The 19,183-nt window shown below is 48.2% G+C and overlaps 7 protein-coding genes across 7 annotated transcripts; 4 read left to right on the forward strand and 3 right to left on the reverse strand.

Moving 5' to 3' along the window:
- Positions 1–104: 104 nt before the first annotated feature.
- Positions 105–3,585, forward strand: L199_005021 (uncharacterized protein; the record flags this gene model as incomplete). The annotated part of the gene is made up of 19 exons (XM_064890736.1): positions 105–174; positions 229–264; positions 330–405; positions 459–750; positions 815–1,005; positions 1,068–1,329; positions 1,389–1,484; positions 1,557–1,618; positions 1,691–1,730; positions 1,786–1,805; positions 1,862–1,963; positions 2,014–2,082; positions 2,140–2,269; positions 2,326–2,469; positions 2,518–2,589; positions 2,663–3,118; positions 3,189–3,257; positions 3,316–3,381; positions 3,436–3,585. 19 exons carry the CDS (start codon positions 105–107, stop codon positions 3,583–3,585), a joined length of 2,403 nt encoding a protein of 800 aa, XP_064746808.1.
- A 248-nt stretch (positions 3,586–3,833) lies between these two features.
- On the reverse strand, positions 3,834–5,395 carry L199_005022 (uncharacterized protein; the record flags this gene model as incomplete). The annotated part of the gene is made up of 9 exons (XM_064890737.1): positions 3,834–3,955; positions 4,017–4,096; positions 4,176–4,234; positions 4,284–4,588; positions 4,646–4,747; positions 4,807–4,918; positions 4,989–5,103; positions 5,158–5,255; positions 5,309–5,395. 9 exons carry the CDS (start codon positions 5,393–5,395, stop codon positions 3,834–3,836), a joined length of 1,080 nt encoding a protein of 359 aa, XP_064746809.1.
- Positions 5,396–5,918: 523 nt separating this feature from the next.
- Positions 5,919–8,075, forward strand: L199_005023 (uncharacterized protein; the record flags this gene model as incomplete). Its single annotated transcript, XM_064890738.1, has 8 exons — positions 5,919–6,060; positions 6,130–6,310; positions 6,366–6,560; positions 6,618–6,808; positions 6,860–7,200; positions 7,267–7,671; positions 7,733–7,845; positions 7,898–8,075. The coding sequence occupies 8 exons, from the start codon at positions 5,919–5,921 to the stop codon at positions 8,073–8,075; spliced, it is 1,746 nt and encodes a 581-aa protein (XP_064746810.1).
- Positions 8,076–8,280: 205 nt separating this feature from the next.
- On the reverse strand, positions 8,281–10,551 carry L199_005024 (uncharacterized protein; the record flags this gene model as incomplete). The annotated part of the gene is made up of 10 exons (XM_064890739.1): positions 8,281–8,383; positions 8,435–8,537; positions 8,587–8,646; positions 8,699–8,730; positions 8,784–8,878; positions 8,935–9,028; positions 9,084–9,433; positions 9,485–9,687; positions 9,756–10,482; positions 10,531–10,551. 10 exons carry the CDS (start codon positions 10,549–10,551, stop codon positions 8,281–8,283), a joined length of 1,788 nt encoding a protein of 595 aa, XP_064746811.1.
- A 470-nt stretch (positions 10,552–11,021) lies between these two features.
- On the reverse strand, positions 11,022–13,354 carry L199_005025 (uncharacterized protein; the record flags this gene model as incomplete). The annotated part of the gene is made up of 16 exons (XM_064890740.1): positions 11,022–11,086; positions 11,163–11,247; positions 11,319–11,486; positions 11,538–11,620; positions 11,678–11,837; positions 11,889–11,960; positions 12,012–12,045; positions 12,103–12,177; positions 12,256–12,404; positions 12,460–12,518; positions 12,585–12,684; positions 12,747–12,833; positions 12,894–12,968; positions 13,021–13,127; positions 13,192–13,212; positions 13,273–13,354. 16 exons carry the CDS (start codon positions 13,352–13,354, stop codon positions 11,022–11,024), a joined length of 1,422 nt encoding a protein of 473 aa, XP_064746812.1.
- Positions 13,355–14,140: 786 nt separating this feature from the next.
- Positions 14,141–16,049, forward strand: L199_005026 (uncharacterized protein; the record flags this gene model as incomplete). Its single annotated transcript, XM_064890741.1, has 5 exons — positions 14,141–14,316; positions 14,379–14,539; positions 14,593–15,529; positions 15,591–15,740; positions 15,800–16,049. 5 exons carry the CDS (start codon positions 14,141–14,143, stop codon positions 16,047–16,049), a joined length of 1,674 nt encoding a protein of 557 aa, XP_064746813.1.
- A 459-nt stretch (positions 16,050–16,508) lies between these two features.
- L199_005027 (uncharacterized protein) lies at positions 16,509–18,942 on the forward strand (the record flags this gene model as incomplete). Its single annotated transcript, XM_064890742.1, has 8 exons — positions 16,509–16,648; positions 16,881–17,521; positions 17,589–17,751; positions 17,818–18,000; positions 18,066–18,459; positions 18,522–18,613; positions 18,662–18,794; positions 18,868–18,942. The coding sequence occupies 8 exons, from the start codon at positions 16,509–16,511 to the stop codon at positions 18,940–18,942; spliced, it is 1,821 nt and encodes a 606-aa protein (XP_064746814.1).
- Positions 18,943–19,183: the final 241 nt, after the last annotated feature.

A 19,183-nucleotide genomic window follows, 5' to 3' on the forward strand; every position in this document is an offset into this window, starting at 1 on the left:
GTCCAATCCCTTGTCTTCCATGACAGCATCGCTGTTGTTTATCATCTGCAAGTCATTTACAGATCATCTGCATCTAGTGTTATGATCCATGCTGTCGGCTCAGAATGGCTCCTGTCCTCACCATTCGATCTTCAGAGCAGGAGAATACGAATGTAACTTCACGAAGTTGCAAAGGTAAGTTGCATTGTGAACCTCCGCTTTATCCGCACGCTAATCCTGAGCTCCCAGAATGTCGTCGACGAAAATTGAGATGCGACAGAAAGAGTGAGCTGGACATGATGACAGAATGCTCGTAACATTGAGCTAACGTGGGCCCATCCATCGGTCAGTACCATGCTCTAGCTGTGTGTCGAGAGGATTAGAAGACCTCTGTCCCGATGGCATCGTCAATACGAAGACAGTGCAGTGAGTGCGCATCTGCTTTCTGGCTCATCTCGTCAGCTGAGCCGCCTTGACAGACTACGTGCAGAAGTCGATCGGCTACAACAGCGCATAGAATATCTGGAGACTAAGCTAGGATCCAATCAGGCTGAAAACCAGCACCGACCGTTTCCATCCAATTCCTCACTCATCAGTCCATCATCTGTCAGCACCTACACCAATCACCCTGATGATCAACCGAATGCATCTTCTTCCAAACAAGGTCGCTCTGATGAACCATGGACCCCGGCTATGGGAACCTTGGTCGTGGATAGGTCGGGTCGCGCCAGATATGTGGGAAGCACTGCAGCTAGTGAATGGTTGAATCAGGTGAGCCTTGATGCTACCTTCACACCCATCTTCCTCGATTCTGATGCGATTCTGTATGTCGTAGGGCCCTGAAGCAGCTCACATGACCGAAACCGACCTCGTCCACCTTCCGTACCGGAGTAATCTGCAGCAGCTCGCCAATTTCCCACTTCGCACAGCTTCGTCTTCTGTTTATCCTTTTCTGCATTCTTTGCTACCATCTCGCGACAGAGCAGAAGTGTCGTTGGATGCTTACTGGTATCTTTATGCTTTCAAGTAGGTCATTGAATACACACATATATAGATCGAGCCAGAGTCAAGCTGACCATCACTCACAGCTACAATGTTGTACCTCGAGAATCCCTGGAATCGTACTTCAATCATATATATAGCATGAACCCTGCAGATGGTTGGAGCCAGGAGACTCATCCTCACAAGTTGGCACTCATCTTCACCGTATTGGCCATTGGCAGTCTAGTCAATCCCGACTCAGATACGGACAATTTTGAAGAGTCAGAGACCTTTCTGGACGCTGCTGAAGTCGCATTGTCGATATCCAACTTCATGAAAGATCATACGATCGCGAGCGTACAAGCCTTGGTGAGCTTCTCTCATGACGACGTATTGACTACGCTTACAAATTTACTATCAACTCACAGCACATCATGGCCAATTTCCACGTTTACAGTGACCGGTTGCGAGGTGGAGACAGAGCTTGGCCATTGGGTGGATTAGCCATGAGGATTACACAAGCGGTGAGGGTGCTGTAACATACATTGCCATGGCTTGTCTGGTCAATCATCTGACAGCCCGTACGCTTGGAGTAGATGGGATTACATCGAGATGGATTGAAATGGGGCCTGCCAGAGGATATCATTGAGGAACGTCGGTAAGTATGATCCAGACAGACAAATGTGTGGACGTAAAGAGAGATCCTCATGCCGTGGACTATATCTTGCAGCCGACTATTTTGGGACATTCATACCGAAGAGACCTTTCAGGTGAGCTTCCACTATTCTGATCATCCATGTATAAGTAGCTGACATCCTCTTCAAGGCACATTGTTTCGGCAGACCGTATGTAATCTCTGCTTGGGTCGTCTCTAGTCACGATGCTTACCAATACTGAGCAGTGGTGGCTTGTCATCGCGCCAATTTGATGTGGAGTGCCCCAAAGATGATGCTCTTCTTCCTTTTTCCACCATCCGTTACCAGCTTGTGAGAATATCGAGCGAGTACGTCATCATGCACTGTTTGAGAGTGAATGCGAACTGATTGTTCGCAGTGTCCTTGATCAGGTCATGGTAGTCGAACCCCCTGCCTATTCCATAATCCTACATTTCTACCAGCAGTTGTGAGTCCTCGTGCGTGCGTTGGTGTCTGTAGGATACTCATAGTGTTATATGTTCAGTGAAGCTTTGGAAGCAACGTTACCCGAAAGTGTCAGATGGACACCGGCTACAACGGCCTCACCTTCTGCCGATCTACCGTGGGCTTCAACACCTGCCGAGGAGAAGAAGGCTTTACTCATCAATTTGAAGGTGTGTATCTGAATTGTCGCCTTGTTTGTCAGCTGATGATCAAGGTGTCGTCTCAGCAACACCTACTATGTCTGAACATCAACGAAAGTATCCTCTTTTTGATGCGAACTCATTTCGCTCGATGTTTGCGAGAGAACCCAGACGATCCGTCTAAAGGTCGTTATCGCATTGCCTTTGAGTCGGTTTTCGCACGATGTCAGGTAAGTCTTGGAAAACAGGGGAAGAACCTTGCTGACTGTCATGAGCAGACAATCATTGCAATCGCCCGAAGTCTTTACACTCTGCATCCGCGGATAGCATTGGCACAATGGTTCTTCTGGGTAAGTCTGCCCCTCTGTGCAAGTCATCCATCTTGGCCGGAGGTTCTGACCGCGGATATTTCGCCTCCGGCAGTATCACGCTTGTTCTGCCGCAGTCTGCATGGCATCGATACCTATGATCGCTCCGCTATCACCCTTCGCTCTTCAGGGATGGCATGAACTACAATCAGCTTGTCGGCTGTTCTCCGCGTTGGGCCATCAAAACAAATCAAGCAGGGCCAGTCTGGCATTACTCTTACGTCTGAGAAAATCAGCTTTTGACAAGATGTCCGGAGACCGATCTTTTGCATCGAGTGGACCTAGCGGACTGACAAACATCGTCCCCGGGTCTGTTGACGGCAGTCATGGAGAAGAAGCGGATGAGTCCTCGCATTTGATGGGACTTCACACGCGGTTGATTGAACGCCGAAGTATGGCGCCAACCAGGTCCAGAGAGGACCTCGGCGGTGTTCCTACTGGTATGAGATTGCCTGTGCCTGAAGTAAGATCTCCACTCGAGCTCGATAATAGCTGGCAACCATCTTTTCCCGTGAGTTGGAGGGAAAGTAGTGAATCGTTGGTCGGAACGAACACCGGCTGATCGACTGTGCGCTCTGCAGAGTAACGTGGTCAACGAATCTGAGCTGCCTGCCTTTTCCTTCGACATCATGCCTGGAAATGGTGATGAAGTGAGTCAACTGGACTGCTCCAAAACGGGTTCGTCTCTCTGATTTGATATTTCCATAGCCCGACAATCCAGACCAAGCAATGCCGCTCAATTTCGATCTTGACCACACATCGCTCGCCTTCCTTGTGAGTGGCCTTGCAGCTGCCAAGCTTGTATGCTGATGTGTGACTTCGTCACAGAGCTCCATGAGGCCAGATGCTGATCAGCTTGGCGCTCTCCCCCTGGACACTCAACTGGATTGGAATGATATAGACTTCTGGCTCGGCCCAGGAGCCGATACCAGTCATGAGGCCGTACCGGAACCCTTCTTGAACGATCAACCGACGTAGGGTGGTACTGACATTCGTAGCCATAAACTATTTTATTCAGACCTCTTGCAATCAAGGCCACGAATCATTGCACTAGCGTATGCATCGTAAGTCAGGCATATAGCGGATTCGAATTCTGAATGGTCGAGCCAGAGGTGCTAGAGGGGGCATCTTTGATCTTTTGGTCTTATGCATGGAACATGATGTGTGGTAAACAGCTCAATGTTACAATCGGACAAATGACAATCATCTATGAATCCATCCATGATTTAAGCCAAAATCGCTTTGTTGTCTTGGTCAAACAGGATTGGCTTGCCTTGACGGAACGAGTAGGTCAAAGCCTGCGCGATGCTCCCGGCTTCTATCGCATCATGAATGGTTGATGGAATAGCTGTAGGCGAAACAAACATTTTCAGCAGGGCTTCTCTGTCATACAATACATCTTAACTCACGCTTATCATCAAGCACACAGGCAACGAATTCGTTCACCTCCGTTACAAAAGCCTCTCTGAATCGCTCATAGTAAGTCGGGCTAGCAGAGAGTGACCATTTATCTGAGCGCAAGCCAATGCCAATCCATGAACCCTGTCGAGCGGGATATCACCACTTACGTTGATAAGGATCGTACTCCATACTGGTCAGCCAGTTCGAGACGGTTGAGCCTGGGGTTCTATAAGGATTGAGTGAGCTGTAAAGACAGACTGACAGTGTCAACGTACCTGATTGACGATCAGCTTGGCTTCTTCACCATGCACCTCGCAAGCGCAATCATGTCCGTGAATGGCGGTTCTACTAAGATGGAAAGTAAAGCTCTTTCCGCTTTCGTATTCAACGAAGCCCAAAGCGTTATCGGCATCGCCACTGTCAGCGAGCTCGGGGTGTCGGACATTTGTACCACTTGCGAATACTCGCTTAACTCGGTCTGCTGGTGTGATCTCGAGAAGGTGTCGAGCCATGTCGATGTCATGGATACCACAATCCATGAAGATGCCTCCCGATTTGGCAGAATACGCGATGAAGAATCCTGAAGAAGTATGATGAGTCAGCGTGTGATGCGCATTGTTGAGGATGCATCACCTACCCGATGGATCATACTGATCATTGGTAGACGATTTCACTAGGAAAGGTTTCCCGACAACCCCAGAATCAATCAATTGTTTGGCTTCTTGATATGATTGATCAACTAAACCAGATTCGATATCAGCACGACTCTGACGTTAGATCTCGACAACAATCGCTCACATCGACGAGAGAATCCGACCATGACTTTTAGATTTGGAAATTCCCCAGCTTGTAATTCGAATTGCTCCGCTGTGTCTTGATCAACTGAGATAGGCTTTTCTACTAACACATGCTGGAGGTAGAGAGAAAAGACGAATCAGTAGTATATCAACAGAATCACAACCAGCGTGCAATACACTCACTTTGCCATATTGCAAAGCCTTCAAAGCCAGGGGGGCATGGGTACTGGTCTCTGTGGCAATCAATACGGCATCCAGTCTTTCATGGTTGAAAAATGCATCTTCGTCTTCGTATACTCTGTAGATCCGGAATTAAGCATTGCGTGTTCGAGTTATAGATCATATGACTTACCTGGTGCCGGAAGGCAGAGCTTTCTTAGCCCAAGTCACGTTGTCCTTCCGCAAATCGCAAGCTGCAACAAGCCTAGCACGTGGTGTAGCAAACGCGACCTGTACCACTGTCAGCATTGCCTCATTCATCTCTGATCCGCATTTGCACTCACGTTGTTAGCATGTCGCTGACCCATACGACCAAGTCCGATCACGCCGACGTTCAAAATAGCAGGGATGTTGGAAGTAGCGATAGGCATGTTTGAGATCGTCTTGTCGCGCAGCGGGGCGTATCAAACCAGGCAAATGATTGTTCGATAGTTTCCCCCGACTAATCTACGATTGTACGGCCGTTACATATAAGCGGATCCTGTGAAGCCGTCTAACGGTCACTGATCCTTGTAGCATCCGATTCTTCTCCGTAAACGGAACCATATGATTACCTTCACTAAGTTACTGACTCTACCTTGCTTCTCAAGAGCCAATTCAACTGGAGCCGCTAACGGGGCACGGCAGTTCCGCGGGGCTCGCCGAAGTGCGGCTGCGGTCTGTTCAGTACGTCATCGGAGGATGATTTAGCTTCCATTTGCGGATGGAGTCAGGGTTCAGATCGGCAGTTGCAGCCGGTCATGCGAGACTTTACCGCCAATCGCAAGAGCCTCAAATAGTCAGCCCTCCGGTGGACCATCAAGCGGACCCCCATGGGCAATCCGTACATTCCTTAACATCATCTGAATACACCTCCATCAGCTCAGACTTGAACAGACATATTTTATGAGCGACATGAGTGCCGAAAAACCTCAACGAAGCGCTGGTACACGGACAGCTATCCGCCCAGCGTCAGATTTCGGGATAGAACTTCATCCGGGAGTCGAAGATCTGTTATATGACAGCACTGCTCTAGCAAAGGCTTACGGAGGAGCGTGTGAGTTCACGATGCAATCCTTCTTCTAGTGACAGTATATGACTAATCAGTGTCCCGTCTCTCAAATAGCTTTAAAAGATATCTTTGCGACCAAGCTGGTCACCACTTGTGTGCTGACCGCATGCACGGGTGGACTTCTCTTTGGTTTTGATCAAGGTCTGCTTTCGATCATCCTGGTCATGCCCAAGTTCTTGGGCGATTTCCCTGCTATCGATGAAGCGAGTTCATCTGCGGCAAGCTTCAATAAAGGGTACGTTGTGAAGTTGTGTCCTTGTTCGACAGACACTGATAATAATCTCTGGCAGGTTGATGACTGCGATGCTTGAGCTGGGTGCATTTTTGGGAGCCATACTGGTTGGTTTTGTCGCCGATAAATACTCGCGAAAAGTCTCGATCGGTGTGGGCCTTGCCTGGTTTGCGGTCGGGTCGACGATTCAAACCGCTTCTTTCAGCGTTGCCCAGCTCATCGTCGGTCGGACTCTTGGTGGTATAGGCATTGGGTGAGCACATTTCGGTGATGAATCACATTTTATACTGACTCAAGCCCAACCACATAGTATGCTCTCGTGCACTGCTCCCATCTACGTGTCAGAAGTTGCTCCACCAAATGTTCGAGGCGCACTCTTGGTCATGGAGCAATTCATGATCGTGTTCGGCATCGTCCTCATGTTCTACATCACCTACGGTACCAGACTCATCGATTCCGCCTGGTGTTATCGTCTACCGTTCCTACTGCAGATGGTACCAGGTGAGTGCTGTGCATGTGCGCTTGATGTGATTGCTGAACCACATGCTTCAGGTTTTTTCCTGGGAGCTGCTCTATTCATTTTACCATTCTCCCCTCGATGGCTGGCGAGTAAGGGAAGAGACCAAGAATGTCTCGATACACTTGTTCGACTTCGTAATCTTCCGGCCACCGACCCAAGAATCCAAGCCGAGTGGCTCACTATCAGGGTTGAGGCGATTCATAATCACGAGGCCTTGATCGAAAGACATCCCACGTTGATCGGTTCAGGTATGAAGACAGAGCTCAGGCTTGAAGCTGCGAGCTGGGTGGACATGTTCAAGCCTGCGGTAATTCGAAGAACCATGATCGGTATCATGCTCATGTTCTTCCAGCAATTCGTCGGCATCAACGCTGTGAGTCATGCTCATCATTTTCCCACAGCTTGAACCCCCTAGACTGAACCCAATCTCGCTTCTCAGCTCATCTACTACAGTCCTACGTTGTTCGAGACCCTCGGGCTCGACTCAGCTTTGCAGCTTCACATGAGTGGTGTGATGAATGTACTTCAGTTGGTTGCTGTAATAGCCGCGTTTTTCTTCTTTGATCGGATCGGACGACGACCTCTCTTGCTCCTCGGTTCCATCGGAATGTGTGTCGCTCATACTGTCGTTGCAATCATGATCGGACTCTACTCCAAGGATTGGGCTAGTCATTCTGGTCAAGCTTGGTGTGGGGTTTCGTTCATTCTGATTTATATGCTCGCGTTCGGCCTTTCTTGGGGTCCAGTTCCTTGGGCTATGCCTGCGGAAGTTCATGCCTCTAGCTATCGAGCCAAGGGTGTTGCTCTCTCGACTTGTTCCAACTGGCTTTGTAACTTTATCATTGTGAGTGTCTCCATGTGGAATCTGATGAGAGGGATCGGTGAGCTAAAGTTATGATCTATAGGGTCTAATCACACCGCCTATGATCAAAAATATTGGTTACGGCACATTTATCTTCTTTGCCGTTTTCTCTTTCCTTTCCGGCGTATGGGCTTGGTTCATCGCCCCTGAGACAAAGTGAGTACGAGCGAGGGGGTTTCGTAGTCAGTCACTGATGGATATGACATAGGGGAAGGACACTCGAGCAGATGGATCAGGTGTTCCATTCGCATGCTGCTGCCCACGACCAAGAAATGAAGGAGCAGATTACCCGAGTTGTACTCGGCCAGACCCCTGCGCAAACTGAGTCTCCTATACCAAATGCTTCGAACGAGAAAGTAGCCGATGTGTTTATCGAGAGACAATAAACCTATCGCTTGGAGAAGGACTATGGGAAAGAGGGACATATCGAGTATACGTTATCCTGGTGGGGCCAATGGAGGAGATTTGAAGGGGTGGTATCTAGTCGGCAACTGAAGAGCTGTCGAGGCTTTTACAGAGTTTATCTCAAAATGTGTATTAGTGGTTATTATGTGTGTCATGAATATGCATTCATTCGAATATGGCCGGCGATCAAGCCTGATTATCGTCTTTGTTGGAGGATTCTTCAGGATTGTCGTGCAATGCCCGAGGACTCTTCTTGCGAAGCCAGGGTCCGGCTTTATAAAGTATGAATCTACACCCGAAGTCAGCTCAGCGCGATCAGGGGAGATAGGATTCTGCTTACGGGATGGGGATGAAAAGCACAGTCAAGAAGCCAAGAAGACTGTTTCCCCAGTCGATACCGAGGTTGACAAACAATCCATGAGCCGCAAGTGGCATACCAGCACCTGAGGTAGCTGTCAGCATATTGTGCAGATCTTCGACAAAAGTACCTACCCATCATTGACCTGAAAAAGTCGTTCGAAGCAAGTACCGAAGCAGCATATTCGGGATACGCTAAAATGGAGGTCAGCGAGCGGGGCTCTTGAAACGGCTCATGCATGCTCACCATGAGGGAGATAGGTCAAGAAAGGCATGAACCTAGTTTTATAGTCAGCTAACACAGCACTATCTGTCATTGCTGAATCACTCACATCCACGTTGTCCCCATACCGAAAGCAACAGCCGACAAGACTGGAACAATCCAATGAGTGCGGTTAGCAGACCATGCGAACCAGAACAGGGAGACCTGAGGATACACAATCAGTACACCTGGCGCAGCTACGCCGCATGACCTAGACGTACAGGGAAACATATTGCAGCGGCCATTGACATGGGTAGTCGAGCCTCGGGAGGAGCGTTGTGATTTGTGTCATTGTATATCTTCTCAAAGTATAACCTGGAACGGGTCAGTTCAATATGGTATGAAATCTTTGATCGAATCGATTACTTACTTGTTCCATATGCAATATCCCGCATACGAGATCAAACTCCCGACTAGCAATGCAGCGAATGGCAGATTGGATACACCTAAGCTCCACCCATATCCCATCTCCGAGTAAACAATTGGATAACTCTCGAAGTAAGAATAGAGAATCGCGTAGATGAGGCCGATGTACAGATCAATGGCAAGGACGATAGGTTCGGTAAATGTCATGCTAAAAGGGCGGATGAGTGTCATCTTCGCAACTTCTGCACCCGTCATCTTCTCGGACGATATTTCGGAAACGGATTTCAAATTGTCGTTACCGGTAAGTTTACGAAGACGTTTGGCTCGACGAAGAAGGATTGTACCAGATGATGTCTGACGCAAAGGTGTTAGAGGGGACTAATATTCAGAGAAAGTCCCACTCACCTCAGGTAGCGTGAAGATCGCAAGCACCAGAGTAAATCCACTCAACCACAACATCTCCCAGAACGACCATCTCCATCCTTTATATTCTACAGCAAACCCAGCGATGATAGGTGCAAGGGCAGGAGCAGAGGCCGCCGATAAGCCCCATAGGCCCATTGCGTAAGGAGTGGTATGGGCAGCGAAAACATCTTGTATGGTTGCGCCTGTGGGAAGACATCAGGCTTGGCAATGTATTGGGACATGAAATGTAGTCGTTTATGATGCAACTCACCTCCGGTAGCCAATGGCGGAGATCCCCAAAAGCCAGCTAAGAACCGTAACACGGCGAAACCAGCAAAATTCGTCACCAACGCCGTGGGGACTTGCAGAACGCAGAAGATCGCAAGAGTGACGATGTAAGGGATAGTTCTCCCAATGGCTGGAATTTCTGTGACGGGTGAGAGGCAAAGAGGACCAACCCCATAGCCAGCGACGAATAACGAGAGACCGAGGGTTGAAGTAACTTGTCCTACGCCGAAATACTCTGCTCCTTGCATGACCGCTGGACTCCAGATACTACTTCCCATGTACACGGAGGATGTCATCAACATGATGATAACCACCAGCCAGCATTTCTTGAACAGCGACCAATTCAGAGGGTTCTCGGGATCATCTACACCATACCATGTAACGATTTGACTCTTGCCCATCAGCTCCTTGATCTTCTCCGGTGACAACCCTTGTCCACCTTGTCTCGTTACTAATCGCTCGTCAACCACCATCGTAGCATCGGAGTCTTGAGAAGTAGTACTGGCCCTACCGTGCTGTTCAGCATCTTCTCCTGGGGCGAGGTTGCGTTCATGGAAGGGATGATCAGGAGGGGAATGGGATGCTCGATCAACAGATTGTGCCGTCTTCTCAGAGAAGCGATACCGATTGGGGAGGACGTAGTCCGGTCGTTCGTCGGGATAGGGTAGTAGCTTACTACCAGTAATGGCACGTATAACCTGTCCAGCGAACTATATGAAATTTAGTAAGCTTACAATACTCCCATAGAGCTGACTTACCGATTCCCTCAGCGTGTCCATGATTGCGACTCTTGCCTATCTCTCGTGATCAAAGAATGTGTGTGCAGAACAGGATATCGACTCCGCCTTGATTGTGAGGATGCGACTCAAGAACATGGAATACGAAATGGTGAATAATCGACGACATCTTCCTCTGCGCCCCGGACACACGAGTACAGAGGCTCGATCTCCATGACGGTTGGGATGGTACAACCACAATAACGTAGAATAACATAAGAATGACGATGCGATTCAGCTGTATTTGATGTTTTCCCAGTCTGATCATGATCGTCTGCATCGATCGAAAGGTGAAGGGCGGCAATCGCCGATTTGGCCCTTCATATCTCTCTTTTTGCTATCTAAGGCTCAACATTACTTGAATGCCTACATGTACAGTATCATCAATGCATCCATAAAGACGCCTGACACAATATGCACTCGTACCCATGCCGTGTTATAATATCTTCTCATGTTATCAATCACCTTTGTCTTCAATCGGTCCGTTTCGAGTCGGCCGTAAGGATGTCGTTCAGCTTGGTCCTTTGCTTGCAGTTCTCTGCCGCAATGGAATATACCGATTCTCAGCAGTCAGCGGCAGTACCAATCCCTGCTTCAAAGTGACAGGTACGCACCGAAAGAGAAACTTTTGGCTAAAGCTTCCAGCTCATCAAAGTCCAGCCCTTCGAAGTACTTGCCAAATTCGTGACACAACTCTTCCTATAAGTTTGGTCAGCTCCTTGATCTTTCTTATAACCATCCTGAGCCCTGATTGTGGCGTTGACACTCACAGAAAGCAGGATGTTCCGTACGAGTCGGCCGATGTGCGTAGCTGGCTTCCAGGTTTGTGGATATCGATGAGCCAAAGATGGGACAGCATCAAGGAACCATTTCTCGAGTGGATCGAAGACGTCACGGACCGGGACATCATCACATCCCCACTCATCAGCCGCGAGTTTCTGTCCCAAAGTCAGTGATTTTCTAAAGCTGATGTTCGCCGTCAGACTCACCTTCTTCTTCTCGAGGAATGGTTTGAGCCGCGTCATATAAGGTGTCTCTTCCCCGACATACACCATGCCCTGGAAGCCAATATCTGACAGATTCCGACGTCAGCGAGATCATGCGCCAGGAATCTCAGGCAGTCTCTCACCTTTGTATAACCAGATTGACCAACTAGCTCGACTTTTGGCATAAATATCGAGCTGGCATTCCAGTACATTATACCGTCTCTCGTTGATTTCTTTCCAATCGGGTAGCCCATCGTGGGCGTTCTGGTACACTGGACCGAATTCTCCGTTCCAGATTGGACCCTATGGCACTGTATTAGTAGAAATTCCACATTTGTACTATGGACACCTCACCTTGATCCGTTTCATGTATTCTACTTTTCGATTGAAGGACCGCTCGTGGTAAGCCACTTGTTCAGGAGAGCCCTATACGCGGGCATTAGACATGTGTTGTAACTGCGAGCTTCTGTGACTTACAACAAAGTCTGCAGGAGGGTTAGGGAAGCCATATCTATAGTAGCATCTTAAGCATAAGACAGACACTCATGACATTCAGACGAATGCTCACCTTGAATAATCATGACATGCATAAACAGAGTTGGGGAGGGGATCACCGAAATGACTGAAGTCTGCACCGAATGTACTTTCGAGCTATCGCGTCAGCTACCGTGTTCCATTGAAGTAAACTCTCATGGCCTCCTGTTACGGATGTTTCACTCACTTCCCATCAAGAAACAGAATGTGGTAAGGATCGATAGCCCTGATAGCCCTCTCCGCTCTCACGTAGAAGTCCAGCAGACGAGTATGTTCTGAGTCAGTCGGTTCGTTCAAAGGATTGTATCCGGCAACCCAGGTATTGTCTTTGTAGTGCTGTGTGCGAGTAAACATTAGCTCTCAAGCGAGGGTTCAGAAAGTGCATACTTACACGTGCAAGATGTTCCCAAATCAAGATTGTTCGATCTTGGAAATCCTTGTGCTCCCAAACTAGCAAACACAAACTCAGTCACTCTCATTACACCAACACTTGAAAACCTATGCGGAAGGTCTCACATAATGCTTGGTGGTTACCTGCGTCGGCATGCCAATCGATGTTTTGACCACCAGGTGCGGCATGAAGATCAATGACAGTGTAAATACCATGTTTGGCGCACTATCGGGAAAATATTGATTGGCATCAAGTCATACTACAACCTCGAAGGAAAGCATACGTACCAGATTGATCACCCTGTCCAGATGTTTCAAGCCCTCCTCTTTAAAAACACGAGGATTCATATCATCTTCAAAGTGTCGATAATTTACCTTGGGATTGGATCGTCAGCTTGTTTGCGTTAGCTTCTTCATCTTGCAATTTTGACTGACCGGCAAACGAATGCAATTTAGTCCGAGGGACGCGAAGAACTTGGCATCGTCTTCGCCGAAAAAGTGCTCCAGAAACTGCATTTTCCAAGTCAGCCGGTCCCATTACCACGAAAGTCATTTCCCGTACCTTGTCGAAGAAGAACTCGTATTTCTCCTGCCCAATGGCTTTCTTGATTGCTGCTCTAGCTTGAAATTCATGTCCAGGATACCCAGTGATGAAGTTTTCCATGTTCACTGCGCAGGATGATCATCAATGAGCAGAAGAACAATAACCCTCCGTGACTCCAAGATCACTCACTCCATCCTCCTAAGCCAGCGCCTGTTCTCGTCAATCCTTAACGTCAGCGTACCAAAACAGCTCGACAATCGGTAAACCTACCTTTAAGTAGAATCGGCTTCCCCTGAAGAGTGATTTCTTCCCCTTTGACCACCAGATATTCGCTTTGTTGTTCTTGAGTCATGCTGATAGATGGGTAGGAGAAGTAAGCTCAATCGATGCGACCTTTTCGACAGAAGCGAGTATTCTTTTAAATCTCGTGAGTATGAAGAACAAGGATGAAGTCCTATAAGAAGTTGAGCTGCGAGTTCTTCAGTTGAAGTGGTGTTAGTCTGCATTTTCGTAGCTCATCTGCTCATACTTATCACTAATATTCGGCGCGGACCAGTGGACCGGCAAGTGCTCTGAAGAGCTCGTTGGCAATCCGCCGAGATATCAATTCATCACATGGATCCAATCTTCCGAGATGTCCCAGTCTTCGCATGGGTTTTAAGTTGATAACCTCTCTGTCAAGGAAATCAGCTGACCACCGGTTATAGATCAACTAACCGAATACGGCCCGGAGCACCATGCGGGGCAAGCTCGATTTTACGCGGTCAGGTACCATTAGTCAGTGCTAAATTCAAACTTAGGGCGATTCTAGTACCTCTTAAGGATGATCTTAGGTACAATGTCGTGACTTCTCGGTGCATTGATACGATCCACGCCCCTGTCAGACTGGATAGAACCTCAGCGATAACCCTTCGGAAGATAGTCGGTGAGATGATGATGAGACAGATACAAACGACGCATCACTTGACGTGGACACGGCTTTTAGGGTTCTTTTCGGGTCGTTTCAATAGCAGGTGAAGTGAACCCGTTAAGCTTGGAATGCAAGCTATAAATAATCAGACTTGCAGCTGAAACGTCCAAATCTCCTTTCCCTAGACAGCTAGACTTGTATCCAGAATCACTAAATTAACTTTTCATCATGGAACACGCTGTGCATGAATCCAACACTAGCAATGAAGATCTCCAAGAGATTATGAAAAACCGTGACACTCGATGGTATCGTGGCCATCTTGGGAAACTCAATCTCATCTGTTTCCTATGTATCATTACCTCGATGAACAATGGATACGATGGGTCGATGATGAATGGTCTTCAGTAAGTTGAAGAGACCTTTCATAGCTGTAGAGGATCGGCCAAGTAGAACTGACTTCGACTAGATCACTTGATACCTGGAAAGGGTATTTTGGCACACCAACTGGTTCAACACTCGGAATATTCAACGCTATCCAGTCTATCGGCGGCATTGTAGGTCTTCCATTCGCTCCGTTCCTCAATGATCGTTTCGGTAGACGATGGACCATGTTTATTGGTGCCGCCAGTGAGTCCACCCTTCACAGCATGGCTTGATCTGTCAACTGACGCATGTATTAGTCCAAATCGTCGGCGTTGCTCTTCAAACTGGTGCCCAATCAGTGGGGATGTTCATCGGTTGTCGATTCTTGATTGGTTTCGGTCTGGCTTTCTCCTGTCTCGCCGCCCCAACTTTGCTCACCGAGCTGGCATTCCCTACCCATCGGGGTCCTATTACGTCTCTGTACAATTCTACGTGGTACCTTGGATCCATTGTTGCAGCCTGGACCACTTACGGTACTTTCCGAATCAACAACACCTGGGGTTGGCGTATCCCTTCGCTCCTACAAGGTCTTCCGTCCGCTCTGCAATTGCTGTTGATCTTCTTTGTTCCCGAGTCCCCCCGTTGGCTAGTGGATCATGGTCGAGATGAACAAGCTATCAAGGTGATTACAAAGCACCACTGCGGTGGGAACTCGGACGACCCCTTGGTAGCTTTCGAGTATAACGAAATTCGAGAGGCGCTACGACTTGAGAAGGCGGCCAACAAATCATCCACCTATTTGTCCTTGTTCCGCGGTTCCGGTAATCTTAAGCGAATGAGAGTTATCATTGCGATCGCCTTCTTCTCTCAGTGGTCGGGTAACGGTATCGTTTCCTACTACCTCAATCTTGCTCTGAACGGTATCGGAATTAGATCTGCTGGCCAACAAACTCTCATCAACGGTATTCTTCAAGTCTGGAACCTGGGAACTGCCTACTTGGGTGCCCTTCTGGTCGATAAATTGGGAAGAAGACCCCTTTGGTTAATCTCCGTTGGCGGTATGCTTGCAAGCTACACATTCTGGACGATCTGCAATGGTGTTTACGCTAAATCAGCGACTCACTTGGATGCCGATGGCAATCCGATCGGTGCCAATCAAGCTGCGGGTCATGGTGTGCTGGCTGCGATCTTCTTGTACTACGCTGCTTACAACTTGGCTATGTCCCCGCTCCTGGTTTCGTACACTGTCGAAATGTGAGTACATACGACTTGGTCAATGAGCTTTTGTGTTGATCACTAATACGTCTGTATTCAGTCTTCCGTTTAGGATCCGATCAAAAGGATTGATGGTCATGCAGATGTCCGTCAACGCTTCACTCGTCTTCAACCAATACGTCAATCCAATCGCCCTCGATGCTCTCCAATGGAAACTCTACATCATATATACCTGCTGGCTCGCATTCGAGTAAGTAATCTGTGGACTGTGACATGCTCCTGTGAATTTTGCGCTGACCTTGTTCCCAGATTCGTATATCTTTGGTTCACCGTCGTTGAGACCAAGGGCAAAGACGGTCCTCTTCCTCTCGAGGAGATTGCCGCTTTGTTCGATGGTAAGGAGATGACCGACCAGATGAAGGCGGCTACCAGGGCTCAAACTAATGGTCCTCAAGTCACCACTGCAATCAGCCCTGACTTCGACGAGAAAGCATTGCACTCGAAGGACATCCCTGTTCACCAAGAGGTCCAGACATTGTCACATGAGCGAAGTTATTAATCTCTCGGCAGAGATCTACGATGGTGAAGATAGAGCTTCATCCTTGGTCACTGAATACGTATATTGCGTCACAAGGTTTCTTTTTTTCTATCTGAACGATCAGTTTGGTAGGTCGTTCTGAAGTATTTATAGTGCAATCAGCTGTCATAGCAAATGTTTATAATGTATGCCGCTGCTGGACAAAATGTATATGTGTATTGTTGAATCCGAATCATTCCAGTGCTCAACTGCCATCTGCAATTTGCAAACTTGAGTGGCAAGTAAGTTGACTTACGTTCCTCAGTAATCCGGGCCATTACTGTTGAGCGGTCCGCCGAGTACCACGTAATTTGAGGTACCTGAAATGGTTACATGTGATTCTGCCCCACAGCCAGGTGAACAAATAAAGTTACTAGGTTATGTCGGCTGATTTAACCTATTACCCGGATCATAGTAATGTCTGCATTCCTATATACAGCGATGAACAGAGAGTCTACCATTATAGTCGTTGCCGCTCGCTCAGAAGTTGTGCATCCGTCAGGAATCATTATCATTTCAACAGACTCACAATGCAGTCAACAAAGACGCCACGGACCTGTGACCAGTGCAGAATGCGGAAGGTAAGTAAGGACATACAACGTGTGCACCGGCATTGAAACATCTCCCATCTCCAGATCAGATGTGTCGACAATGAGAACCTTTCTGGGTCGTGCGAAGGTTGTCACAAGCTTTCGATTACGTGCACTCACGAATATGTAAGGAAGAAGCCTGGACGCAAGCACTCGTGGGTACTTTGCACCGTATTTGTTCATCGTTTTAAAGCCGCTCAAGTTACTTACGCAACCAGTGCAGGCTCATATCGTCTCCAAAAGCGACTCAGAAAACCCAGCAGCCCGATGGGCTTCAGACTAGAACTAACTATTCACTTGGCATAAGCAGCTATCCTGCTCGACCTGAGCAGAGGTCGTCCACGAGTACCACAGGATATCGGCAGCCGATACGTATAGAAGATATCACGCATCGAGGAGAGCAATCCTCTAGCAATCGCATACCCGAAGACTCGTCCGCTGCCCAGGCTGCTGTCTCGAGTACACTGTCACCGCTAATCAGTAGCGGTACGAACGCGACTATAAGCTGGCTCGACTCAATATTGGACGATACAGCTATACCGTTGTTATCATCGGCTAACCTGGGAGTCGTAACTCATGGTGGACCAGAAAGCAATACTCTCTATGTTTCCGATCAGGCCCATTTATTATCTCTTGAAAGTCCGATAGGCACCTATAAAAGCGCTCCAGGTCAGACCGAAGCTGCAAATGGCCACCAAGGCGAAGAAATTACAAGCTGGGCCAACATGAGCCATTTCATCGCGCTTTTCTTGCGATACCTGTATCCCCTGATGCCACTCGTCCATCGACCGACTTTTGCAGAACAACTTGCCACACGTAGGGATCTGGTGGATAATGATTTCAGAGCTTTGCTGTTGAGTATAGGTGAGTGTGATTGTCTGATGAGATTGCGACTGGGCTCATGCTCAGATGCCCTCGTGGTATTATGTAGTCGCCTATGTGATCTCTCAGTTGCCGACAAGCCGACTGGTCAACGAGAGATTCGATATCGAAGCATTGAAAAGTTTACAGAGAAAGTGTCACAGAACATGCAGAGGCCTTCAGCGGACATGCTACGGTCCTACAACTTGTACGCAGATCTCCACTATAATATTGTGGGTTGATTGTTGGTCTCCATTGTGTTTGGTAGAAACCCGGCTGATCGATAGTCAATTTAACAGCGATACATTTTATTTGCTTTCCATAGGCCTAGGTCATACAGCCAGCGCCCGACTTGGGCATGCTATCCAGCTAGCGTTCTCCATGGGAATGCATAGCGACGCAAAGACAGATGCCCTGGGTCTGGATCCCATCGAAGTCCAGCTGCGAAGAAGGGTTTTCTGGCAGCTATACGCAACCGACAAGTGAGTCAACGTTGACTTGGCCTCGATATCGCATGAACATCGATGACTAAAGCAGACTGCCTTAGGACGCGGGCAATATCTGATCTGCCCATGATGATCAACGATTTTCAAGGAGTATGCTCACTACCAGAACCAGTCGACGATGAATTTATCACGATCCAAGGATCCTTCCTACAACCTACTTCACGTCCCTCAGCTATATGTGGTTTCATCGCGGTGTCAAAGCTGTTCAAGATCTTATCTGAGTGCTTGTTTCACCACCGATGTATCATGGCGAAGATCCAGCTCACCGATACGGCATGCACCGAAACTTTGGAAGATCGCCTGCAAGAGGTGCTTCGAGATTTCCCAGACGGCTCGTACAAGTTGTCCGGTAACAACGATGGGATCGTGCAGAACATGCTTGCGGTACAGCGAGCAAACATCCTGATCACTGCAGCTATCTGCAAGTTCGCTCTGGTGAGCTTATCATATCGAACCGCACGTAGAGATAGCGCACGCTCACTGAACGGACTAAATAGTACGATTTGCGAGCATCTATGCAGTCTGACAAGGAACAACTGGCCAAGGAGCGAGAAGCGATAGCGAGAGAGATTCATTCTTCCTTGATGAAGTAGGTGTTTCCGAGCGAATACGAGTCACTGAGCTGACTTGCGGACAGTATCCCATTGGAGGATTTGGCATCCAATGGCGAATCCGTCCGAAGCAAGATATTTCACATAGTCTGCGCATTATGCGATCAGAAACCAACAGGAGGAGTCGATCACGGTCTGATATGCGATTGGTACAGCATGGTACGTCTCTTGTATATCATGCAAGACCACCCGGCGTAGAGCTGCCCAACGCTGATCGTCTTCCTGTATACAGTTTTCAACGATTAGTTTTGTGCAGATGCCCCCGCCACCACCGGAAGATGCAGATGACGGGCTTTCCCCCAAGTAGTCGTCCAAGGTGCACTCGATGAATCCAGTTTCTCGTATAAAGCGCATGTATGTTGCTTCTTACTAACCACCAGTACGTGGTATCAGAGCCTACTCAATGCTCGTTGATTTGTCTCTTTGCTCGCCGCTCTAACGCCAAACATGCATCGATATATCTCAACATTACACACGCCAAGTCACTCCGATTCGCATCTTAGCGTAAGTCATCCGTCATCCGTGACCTACCGAAGAACAGCTGCACG

The sequence above is a fragment of the Kwoniella botswanensis genome, chromosome 1 (assembly GCF_036426115.1).
Source record: "Kwoniella botswanensis chromosome 1, complete sequence".
In the NCBI taxonomy this organism is placed as follows: Eukaryota; Fungi; Basidiomycota; class Tremellomycetes; order Tremellales; family Cryptococcaceae; genus Kwoniella; species Kwoniella botswanensis.